The 11,579-nt window shown below is 44.8% G+C and overlaps 1 protein-coding gene across 2 annotated transcripts in view; it reads left to right on the forward strand.

Moving 5' to 3' along the window:
- Window positions 1-11,040, forward strand: part of IRAK2 (interleukin 1 receptor associated kinase 2) — a 52,896-nt gene extending 41,856 nt beyond the window's left edge. For both annotated transcript variants that reach the window (XM_043442170.1, XM_043442171.1), the window contains exons 10-13: window positions 3,240-3,302; window positions 5,361-5,561; window positions 8,759-9,050; window positions 10,022-11,040. In XM_043442170.1, the coding sequence (XP_043298105.1) occupies window positions 3,240-3,302; window positions 5,361-5,561; window positions 8,759-9,050; window positions 10,022-10,134 (669 nt within the window). In that variant the 3' untranslated portion in view covers window positions 10,135-11,040. The remainder of the gene's footprint in view (window positions 1-3,239; window positions 3,303-5,360; window positions 5,562-8,758; window positions 9,051-10,021) is intronic.
- The last annotated feature ends 539 nt before the right edge of the window (window positions 11,041-11,579 follow it).

The raw sequence follows: 11,579 nt of genomic DNA on the forward strand, positions 1-11,579 counted from the left end.
AGATCTCAATAGGTTTGATGTGTTTAAAGGGTTTCGATGTGTTCAAATAGGTTTGAGAAATGCTGGGTTGAACAAGGTTATGCAGAAAAAAAAGTTACCACAAAAAATTTACCAGGGCCTTTCATATGGTAATGGTCTTTAATCTGGTAATAGTGAGACAAGGGTATACAGCGTGTCCCAAATTCCCTTGACTATGGAACCTTGTTTTCTTAGCATCTCTAAACATCAGAGATCCGGGGATCCCAGTCTGGGAAGTTCGGGCTGAGAACAGTGAGGTTTCTGGCTGACCTCTGCCTAGAGCCAGCAGCTGCATCTTGGCCGTTGCCTTCTCTCTTCAGCCTCCAGTCTCCAGCCTCCAACTCTGCACTTCCTCTCTTTGACCGCAGTCTGTCTGGTTCTTCCACTAATGCCCTTCCTCTGAGCCACCTTCTGCCCTCAGCCCAGCTTCCACATACCAGGTTCTGCTTCCCTCTGTCTGCTGGCCCATCAGCCCTTCTGGTGTACTTGTCCCCCAGTTCTTTCCTGCCTCACCCTCTCCCCACCCCCACCAGCCCCACTGTGGGGGCTGCTCAGTGAAGCTCAGCAGGGTCAGCCCAGGATCTTCCTTCCTTAAGAACGAGTGGAACTAAACGCCGAGACTGCCAGGCACATAGAGTGTAGAGCTGAAGAGCGTGCGTTTGAGTCCCAGCTCAGCTGCTTTCAGGGTATCACCAATAACTCTGGGCCTCAGTTTTATATTCTGTAAAATGGAGGTAATGATGCATATAGAGATTAGTGAGATTCATAAGATAACATATATAAACTGGTTAGCAGAGTATGTTGCATTGATCAATATGATTATTATTATGGGGATTATTGTCAGTTATTATAGTTATCCCCGCCTTCCCACCCTCAGTCCTGATTTCTGTTTATGCTTGACTTTTTAACTCAGTTCTTGATGTAACAGTTGACTTTCCCTTTCATTCATTCAGTGAGTGCCTACTGGCTCCCTTCGATCTTTTTCTCAGCCCTGCTGCTGATGGATGGTATGATTTTCAACTTTGGTTCTTATTGTGGGGAACACTGCCTTTCTCCGTTGTTGTTTTTGTTTATCTTTTTATTGAAGTATAGTTGGCTTACAACATTGTGTTAATTTCTGCTATCCGGCATAGTGACTCAGTGATACACATATATACATTCTTTTTAATATTCTTTTCCATCATGATTTATCCAAGAATATCGAATGTAGTTCCCTGTGCAATATAGTAGTAAGTCACTGTTTTTTTGTTTTTTTTTTTGATGAGCGCTAAGTAACTTTTGTAAAAGGCCTGGCACAGGGCCTGCCCTGTGGAAGAGGCAGAGGAAGTGTGTCTGTTCATTTCCTCTTGTTCTTCTCTCCAGTCTTGGCAGGACCTCAACTGGAGTCCCTTTTCTCTTGGCTTCCCTCCGCCAGCCGCAGGGGTGCCTTCTGCTGCCCCCTCCTGGCCACTGCAGTCTGTCAGTAACCCTGCAGGCCCTTCCAGGGTGGAGGAGGCGTTCTTGGCAGTTGTTCAGTAGCTCAGTCGTGTCAGACTCTTTGCCACTCCATGGACTGCAGCATGCCAGGCTTCCCTGTCCTTCACCATCTCCCGGAGCTTGCTTACACTCATATCCATCAAGTCAGTGATGCCATCCAATGATCTCGTCCTCTGTCATCCCCTTCTCCCCCTGCCTTCAATCTTTCCCAGCATCAGGGTCTTTTCTAATGAGTTGGCTCTTCACATCAGGTGGCCAAAGTATTGGAGTTTCAGCTTCAGCACCACTCCTTTCAGGATCGATTTCCTTTGGGATGGACTGGTTGGATCTCCTTGCTGTCCAAGGGACTCTCAAGAGTCTTCTCCAGCTCCAGAGTTCAGTCAGTTCTTTGGCACTTATCCCTCTTTATGGTCCAACTCTCACATCTTTACATGACTACTGGAAAAACCGTAGCTTTGACTAGACAGACCTATGTTGGTAAAGTAGTGTCTCTGCTTTTTAATATGCTGTCTAGGTTTGTCATAGCTTTTCTTCCAAGGGCAAGCATCTTTTAATTTCATGGCTGCAGTCACCATCTGCAGTAATTTTGGAGCCCAAGAAAATAAAGTCTGTTACTCTTTCCATTGTTTCCCTATCTATTTGCCATGAAGTGATAGGACTGGATGCCATGATCTTCATTTTTTGAATGTTGAGTTTTAAGTCAGCTTTTTCACTCTTCTCTTTCACCTTCATCAAGAGGCTCTTTAGTTCCTCTTCACTTTCTGCCATGAGGGTGGTGTCATCTGCATATCTGAGGTTAATGATATTTCTCCCGGCAATCTTGATTCCAGCTTGTACTTCATGGCAGTAACTGGACCTTATTCTGTCTTTGAGAGAGGTTGTTGGAGGGAGATTTAACACTAAGCTGGAGTACCCATTCCCTCATATATACAGTCGTTAGACCCACCCCCTCATATATACAGTCATTAAATCACCATGTACCAGATAAGGATACAGGCTCAGATTTTAGTTTCTTGCCCACAGATCACCCAAGCATGTGAGGAACAGAGTCAGAATATGAACCCAGGCCTATGTGACTGTAGACTCCTTAGCCAGTGTGCTGTTACCTCTGCTGAGAATTTCTGTTCAAAGCAGGTCTCCCATTTATTAAGATACAAATCACAGTTTGTCAGTTTGGTGGTGGCTTACACCAGCTCAGGACTCTGCTCCTTTCATGAATGGATGAATTAATGAGCAAATAATGTTAATAAAAGCCTGTGGATGAAAATGCTATGGATATTGCTAAGATTTTCTGTCTGGAATAGATATCTGCATGTGGATTCCTCCTTTTCTTGAGATTAACATAGCAGTGCCTGCTTACCATTTCTGCTGGGTTTTAAATGAAAATCTTTAATATATAGTGTGTGTGTATACATATGTATGTGTGTATACAGATAGAGAGAGAGAGAGAAGGGTGTGTGTGTGTATCTATCTGATGGTAACACATACACATTTGGTTTTCATCCTCCTTGCTTTGCTATCAATTTAAACCTCTCCTAGCAGCTGGGTGATGTGTTTAGCTAGAGGAGGTGTTTAGTGATGTTTACACATTCCGGATTTGGGGCAAATATCTATGCTGGCAAATGACAGAGCCAGGCCTGAAGCTCAGACTGTATTCCTGAGAAGAAGCTTCTCTCTTGGCCAGAATCTCCTGTGTGAACTTGTGCGTGTGTGTCTGAACCGTGCTAACTCTGTATTCTCTCCAGGTGTTGGCCGAGGTCCTCACAGGCATCCCTGCGATGGATAACAACCGGAACCCGGTTTACTTGGTAAGGGAACCAACCCCTTCTGGCTCACAGCTATGAGAGGTCAAGGGGTAGGGAGGGCAGGAACCTCCACTGTACCCATCTGTACCCATTTTTATTGCTAATGAGGCCTAAATCCAGGGTTTGATTTGTACCTGTACAAAGCAGCTGTAACCTTCCCCCTTCACCAGCCAGACGACAACTACTTTTGCATGAAAATAGAGTTTAGAATGTTTGGGGGAAATCCATTTCTTCTGTCTACATGTCAGGCAATCAAATAGGGTTTGTTTGGTTTTTTTTTTTTTTTTGGCCACACCATGCGGCATGTGGGCTCAGTTCCCCAATCAGGGATCAAACCCACGCCCACTGCAAGGGAAACACAGTACTAATCTCTGGACCACCAGGGAAGTCCTAGCGTTTGTCTTTAAATTGGTGAAAGTAAATTTCAGCCCTTTTAAGTTTCTATAATAATTTCTAAATAATTTCTGTTTTGTAGGTTTATAACAACTATCATTCAAATATACATGTGTATGTGTATAGTGTCAATTTCAAAAATATAACGACATAGCCTAGCTCTGTGTTTGACACTTTATGTATGCGTGTGTAAGTGCTCAGTCATGTCCTACTCTTTGCAACCCCATGGACTATAGCCTGCCAGGCTCCTGTCTGTAGTATTTTCCAGGCAAAAATACTATAACAAGTTGCCATTTCCTCCTCCAGGGGGTCTTTCCAACCCAGGGATCGAACCCAAATCTCCCGTGTCTCCTGCACTGGCAAGTGGATTCAGTTGGGAGTTGGTTAAAAAAGTGACAATAGTGGGAACTTCCCTAATGGTCCAGTGGTTAAGATGCCTCCAGGGAACACAGATTTGATCCCTGGTCCATGAGCTAGGATCCCACATACCATGAGGGAGCTAAAGGCATGTGCTACAACTTCTGTAGCCTATGAGCCCTAGAGCCTGTACTCTGCCACAAGAGAAGTCATCATAATGAAAAGCCCTTGCGCATCCTGATTAGAGAGTACCCCCACTCATCCCACCTCTGGAAGGCCCAGCACAGCCAAAAATAAATAAGTAAAGAATGACGATAGGGACTCCCTAGTGGTCCGGTGGTTAAGACTTCACACGTCCACAGGACGAGATCCATGATTTCATTGGCAGTAGCCAACTGGGGAGGGTCTCCTTACACCGTTCCTTCAGGGCAACCACTCTGTACAGGTTCTCATTTGTTTCAGGTAGTGTATTAATTTCCATATTTTAATATATATATTAAATCTATATATTTAATATATATATTTAATCTATTTAATCAATACAAGTAATATATTTATAACCTATTTATATAAATAAATGCATACATGCAAAATGTATCATGTAACATAATTTATGCTATACAAATATATCTATATATTTATATAGTAATATATCTATTGTTATTTATATAGCATATCTTCTGTTTTATGCATAGTTCAGATTTCTGCTAAGTAGCATAAAATATAGCATGTAGTACAAAATTTATAAAATATAAAAATATACATAGTATTATTTATATAGTACATCTCCTATTAAATATATATGGGCCAGAATCCTACATCCTAACATTTTCCTGTAAATGTTAATGAGGTGAGTTATTAGTATAATTATACTATACTGTACTATATTGGTATAATTATGCTATACTGTACTATATAAATGATAGCTATTATCACTATTAATTACAATCACTAATAGAGCATTGAATGTTGATTCTGTGTCAAGTACCACACTTTATGAACTATGTCTTCTAATTTGTGTTAATCCTATTCCCACTTTCCTGATGAAGCAACCCAGGCCTAGAAAGGTTAAGCCCCTGCCTGATGATATGAGTGTGCTACGAAATGCCCTGTACATGTGGGGAATTTAGCTGTTCTCCAGTTCTTGGCTGTTTTACTTGTTTCTGGGATCCTCGCAATTATTTTTTAAAAACCATGTTGGTTTTCAAAGTGTTTGCAGCTCTGGTGCCATCCTGGAGGTGGGAGGGGCACATGTGTTTGGACTTCACACCCCTGGACCTCACATGGAGGTGTTTCCACTCTCTCCCACAGAAGGATTTACTGCTCCATGAAATTCCCAGCAGCACCACATCGCTCTGCTCCAGGAAGACGGGTGTGGAGAAAGAGATGGCCAAGGAGATCTGCCAGAAATACCTGGAGAAGAGAGCAGGGAGGCTGCCGGAGGCCTGTGCCGAGGCCTTGGTCATGGCCGCCTGCCTCTGTCTGCGGAGGCGCAACGCCAGCCTGGCAGAGGTGAGCCTGAAGCTCAGCCCTTCCCTAGCGATGAGCCCTGTCTGTGAGTCGGCTTTACCGGGGGCTCATTACGATCCCTTTACCAGTCCCTTCACCGACAAGTGACTTCATACTCCAGAGCCATATTTGGTTGCAAACAGCAGTGTCTGCTGGAGCTGACAGCAGCTGACAGCAGAGATCCGGAGGATGCCTTGGACCATACTCTCAGATGTAACAGAAGTCCATCTGCTTTCTCTGAACCTGCTTTATTCCTCGTCCTCTCTGTGGGCCCCTTTTCCTTCCCTCCATCCTCTTGGTCAGGGGATACAGCCATGTTCATTTACATGTCATAGTTCTGTTTTCACTAAGTGGCCAAGTCTCCAGGCCCCAGTTTCAACCTCTTAGTGAGAGAAACTCATTGGCTTAGCTGGAGTCAGGTGTCCACTTGTGGGCCAATCAGGAGTTCAGTATATAAACCTTCTGGCCAGGGGGGTCAAGCCTGGCAGGTGGCAGGGCCAAGTCCCGGAGAAAGGGATCATTTCTTAGCCTATGGACTAGGCAGACACACCAGAAATCAACCACCACAGCAGATAAAACATTATCTATGGCTAGGATATGCAGAGGTGGTTTCCATGGTAGTAGGCATAAATTTGGGGACCAAATTTGCTAGATCTTTTTAAGACAAAATAACTGCCTGAGAGGGCTCTTAGAGGTTATCCTGCTGAGTGATTTTTAAGTGGTGTCTGGCAGAGAGGAGCTCCTTGGGAGTTCCTTGTAGCAGAAAGAGAGCTGCAGGCCCTACTCATGACTCCAACCAGACATCCATTGTCACTTCTCATAACTGTATTGGGTTCTTAGTATTTTATTTGAAGAAAGGGTTTGGTAGCTGAAAAACCAAACAAACAAACAAAGCCTTCAAACACCGATGCTTATAGCCAAGCCTCCCATTTTATAGATGAAGTCGAGACCCAGAGAAGGGGGGATGAGGCCAGAGGGATTTTTGGTCAGAGCCCTCTGGACTCCTGGCTCAGCCTCAGGTTCACCATCTTTTGCTCCAGGATGTGGCAGGAGCCAGAGACCAAGTCCCGACTCTCAGCCTGGGCTGGCTCCAGCTATCTGAGTGCATTCACCTACTCAGTAGTGGTGTGCTGGACCCTGGGGATAAATGGGGAACAAGGCAAGCCCAGTTCCGCTTTCCTGGAGTTCACAGACTTTGTGTAGTAACTGTCTGGTGAGGGGTGTATGACAGGGGAGCCCCACCCAGGACTTTCCCGAAGTAATGTGTAAGCAAATGAAGAGCAATCCAAGCAGAAGGAACAGTGCATGCAAATAGCCTGAGTTGAGAGAGAGCCCAGCAAGGTCAGGGGCCTGGTAGAAGGTCAGAGTGGCTAGAACACAAAGTACGTGGGACACAGTGGCTTGTGATGAGGCTGCTGGGGGTAAAAACCCAACAGTAGAGGGCTTTGCAGGCACAGTCAGGATTTTGAGAAAGTCATTGGGGTATTAAGCAGGAGCAGAACATAATCAGACTTAATGCTTTAAAAAGATCTCTTTCCCTCAACCTTCATTCGTTTTATTCTTTTGTTCAGGGTATCAGTTAAAGTACATTCAAAGAAGCTGCTATGATGAGGAGACTCCAAAATAAGAGAGATACAAGTTTATTCTTTTTAGCTCAAGCGTTTGAATGTTGGCAGTCCAGAGCTGATGTGGCAGTGCCGCAGTATTAGGGATTCAGGCTCCTGATTTATGGCTCTGCTATCCTTATCATGTGGCTTCCATTTCAGAGTCCAAGAAGGCTGCTGTAGCTCAGGCCATCACATTTACATTCCAACCACTGAAAGGCAATTTAAGAGGAGAACATATCCTCTTCTTTTTAAGGGTGTGACTTGGAAATGCACACATCACTTTTTCTCACACCCCATAGGCCAGAACTGAGTTATGTAGTTTTGTAGCTTTTAGCTTGACAAATATTTATTGGGCATATCCTGTGAAGATTTATCTCAAAAGGTGTAACATTTTAACCAGGCCTTGAAGCATGAGGAAGCATTTGCCATGTAGAATAAAAGGGACAGGGCACTATACATATAGACAGAGGAATGAGAAATGGTCCTTGTCCCCAGTATTTCACAACCAAGCTAGGACGATGAGAGATCAGTAAGGCCTGTACTTGAAGACAAGCAGACTTGGGTTTAGTGGTCAGCTCTGCCACTCACTGACCGGGTGACCTCAGGCAAGGAACTTAACCTCTTCGATCTTTTAAATTTTTATTTATAAAAACTCATTGTACGTCGTGTCTTGTAAATTTTTATTTATAAAAACTCATTGTACGTCATGTGCCAAAGGTGCTCCGTAAATTGCAAGGCACCAAGCAACTGAGATTTGTCATTTTTACTAAGGGTAGGTTTGTATGCCATTTGTATGAGAGAGAGTATGTGTGTAGGGAAGAAATATTTCTTCCCTGCCTGCCTTTAATCTTCCTAACCTCCCTAACCAGAAAAGCCCTCAAGTGCAGTATCTATATTACTTAGGGCATTTCTAGTTGAAAGTGATAGAAACTCAATTCAAATTCTTAGATACAGACACACAGATGCAAAACAGAAAGAGAGAGACGGAAGCAGGGAGCCTGTGCATGAGCGATTTATTGGCTCATTTAACCACACCACAGGCAAGATAGGCATTGCTGGGACAGCTAGGCCCAGGGTCTCAACCAGCAAAACTACAACAATTGGAATCTCTTGTGCCCGTGGCTCCCGTGCGCACTCTCTGCCCCCGCACCACCACCCCCGTCTCTAGCCCCTGCTTTCCTCTGTGTGGGAGCTTCATTTTCTCCTACTGTAAACACGTTTTCTTTGTGAGGCGGGGAATCTGTCTGTGCCACTAGGAAGGAAAAGACAGTGTTTCCTCAATAAATACTAGATGCAAGAGTCCCAGAGAAGGATTCTGATTGGCCTACTTGGGTCACATGCTCAAATCTGGACCAATCACAGGGGTGGGAATCTGTGATTGACCCATCTGGGTCACGTGCTGAGGTGGACAGTGGTGAGGTCAGCTCTTTTCAAAGGGAAGATGCTGTTCTTCCAGGCAAAGCAACAATCATTTAGTTCTTCAGTCTCTCTGTCTGTCTCTGTCTCTCTCCCCCTCCCCCTGCCTGGGAGATCTGTTAGATTTTTAATTTCAGGAAGAATCCTTGATGAGTGCTCCTATCTCTCTTCCCCCAGGTGTGTAGCTCCGTGACTGCTGTGGAGGAGCAGCTGAGAGGTCCAGAGACCTCGCTCCCTTGTAGTGGGCTTTCTGAGGCCACAGGCTCTTCCTCCAACACCCCGGAAGAAACAGATGACGTGGACAATTCCAGCTTCAATGCCTCCTACTCCATGAGGGCTGCACCCTGGGCTGCGGCTACCTCCTCGCCTCCCCCGAGCGCAGATGAAGAAGGCATGCTGCTGGCTGGTGGAGCAATGGACGCTGACTCCTCCGCTGAGGCCTGTGCCTCTCCAGAGCCTCCCCAGGATGGTAAGCGTGGTGTCTCAGTGCTTATACACGGTCATTTATGTACCTTAACTCCGCCTGTCACTTATTCCTTTTCTCCCTCATTCATGCATTTGGTTATTCAGCTGTCCATCTGCCAGCTGACTGGATGAAGAGAGTCCTCCTCCTCCTCCCCCCAGCCCCGATGTCCAGTCCCTCACTCAGGCCTCTCTATTGACCTAAATATCCTTCACCTCCATCTGCTCCTCTGCATGGCCTGTCCCTGTAACCCTCCCCCTCATCTAAGCTACTCTCGCTGGACGACTGTACAGCCTCCCTGTGGCCTCCCTGATCTGCTCTGGTCTCTCACCAGTTCTTCTTCCAAGGACCAGCAGCTGTGGTTTTTTAAAAACAACTCCTGTCACCCCTCATTTAAAGCCCTTCTGTGGTTCCCCATTGCACTTAGAGACCAAATAAAAACTCTCCCTTGGGACTAGCAAAGGTCTGTCGCCACCTGCCTTTTCATCCTCACTTCACACCTTGCCAGCTGCTTCCAAAGATACTTTCTATTTCTGCTTCCTGGGTCCAAATACACCAGGTTCCTTCTGAAATAAGCATTCAGAAGGCGTTTACAATTCAGCATCCTTTTCCCCTAGTAAATGTGGCTGTGTGTCTCAGACTCTGACCTTTCCTGTTGTTCCTCTTCCTACATGGAGGTGAGAGGAAAAAGAGAGAGTGTAAGCTTCATTCTAACACTGTCCCCCACTTCCAGGGGAGAAACACGGAAGCCCTTCCTCTCTGTAGGTAGGGGTAGGGGGCAGGTTTTCCCTGCAAATGCAGAAGCAGTGGCATGCTCATTCCACTTAGGCCTGATTCAGAACCCTGATTTCAGTAAAAAACTCTGACCAAGTCTGATTTTCTTAGAATTACAATAATAGTAACTATTTCCAACTGTCAGTAGTCGCAAAAGGTATTTACGTTTTGTTCAAGTTGCTTTTCTTTATGTTGAATGTTAGCTACAGAGACTTCCTGGAAAATTGAGATCAATGAGGCCAAAAGGAAACTCATGGAGAATATCCTGCTTTACAAAGAAGAGAAACTGGATAGCATTGAGCTTTTTGGCCCCTGATGACTTGAACACAGCTGAGGACCCTTGTCCTCCATTGGAAAGATGAACATCAAATCAAGAAAAAGATCTAAGGAAGAACCAAGATCTCCCAGGAAACACCAAACATCAGCTTCCCTTTGGTCAGGCGGAGAGACACTTCCACTTTTCCAGAGTGAGTCAGGGGAGATAGGACTCAGCTTTCCAAGACACAAAAATCCATGAAGTCCTCTTCCTTTCTGGGATTTGTCAATCAGAGCTCTGGGTTATCAGGACACTGAAGTGGAAACCCTGGTACATGAGCCCAGGATGTGGGCAATTTTGTGGTTCTGGGGAGTATGTGATGATATCCGCCCCCGCAGATGCCGTTGCCTGGCTCTCACCCTCGACAACCACTGGAGCATTCTGAGTGCTGTTGGCACTTTCCGACGCTAAGCTCTCTAGGTCATATTTGCCACCAGCCGCCTGCAAACTTCCATGACCTCAAAGACTTTCAACTTGCGTCCCAGTTCGGTTCTTCACTCCTTCCTCAAGGTCTCAAGTTTTACACATGCCAGACACTTGGCAGAAGGCACTGGAGGTCTCTCTGCTTTCTCTTTTGGAAATCTCGCAACTCACAGATATTTATTTAATGCTTACTCTGCACCTTTATTTTCCCACCCCACTAATGCTAATACTTTAAAGGAGCTGTTATTTAGAGAGTATGTGTTATTTATGGCTGGGTGAAGAACCAGGGGAACTAGTTTCATGATTGTTTCTGCTGCTAATTAAGTCAAGCATTTAATTTTGGGGACCTCAGTTTCCTTGTAAGTAACATGCATTCATTCATTCTCCCTCCCTGGGCTGTTGGGGAGGAAGAGGTAGAGACATGTCTACAGAAATACTTGGAAAATGCACATCTTGTTTTATTAAATAAATTTTTAAAACGGACATTAAGTGTCTACTTTTGTCATTCAACTAACATTTATGCAATGGGTTTATTTCTGAAAAGTCATGTTACAAGTCTTTTTGTTAAAATGCTAGTTTAAATTCAGTGTGTCCTATTTTAAATAAGCCTAATGTAGTGATTTTTTTTTTATTTTGTAAGATAAAAATACATTGGTAAAGCTAATGTGTGTCATAATTAGCTGTGTGTCCAGATAATATGGAGAAGTTTCTCTGCATCCATGAGTGGTATAGTGCGGTAGCTAAGAGGTTGGGCGCTGGCTCTAAACTGTTGGCTGTTAATAGTTGGATGATCTTGGGCCAAATGAGGGAGTTACTTTGAGCCTCTGTTTCCTCATCTATACAGTGGGGGAGGATAAAAAGTACCAGTTTCATAGGTTTGATGGTAAAAGGGCATTCAACAGCCCCCCAGCAAAGTCAGCTTTGTACTAGTACGTAAGAAATCTGAGTGGGCTCCAGCCCAGGTGGACAGTGATTTCTACTGACACCCTTGTCTTAAGCTCTGGTGGCTGTGAGGATTCAAC

This window comes from Cervus canadensis, chromosome 22 (genome assembly GCF_019320065.1).
Source record: "Cervus canadensis isolate Bull #8, Minnesota chromosome 22, ASM1932006v1, whole genome shotgun sequence".
NCBI classification, from domain to species: Eukaryota; Metazoa; Chordata; class Mammalia; order Artiodactyla; family Cervidae; genus Cervus; species Cervus canadensis.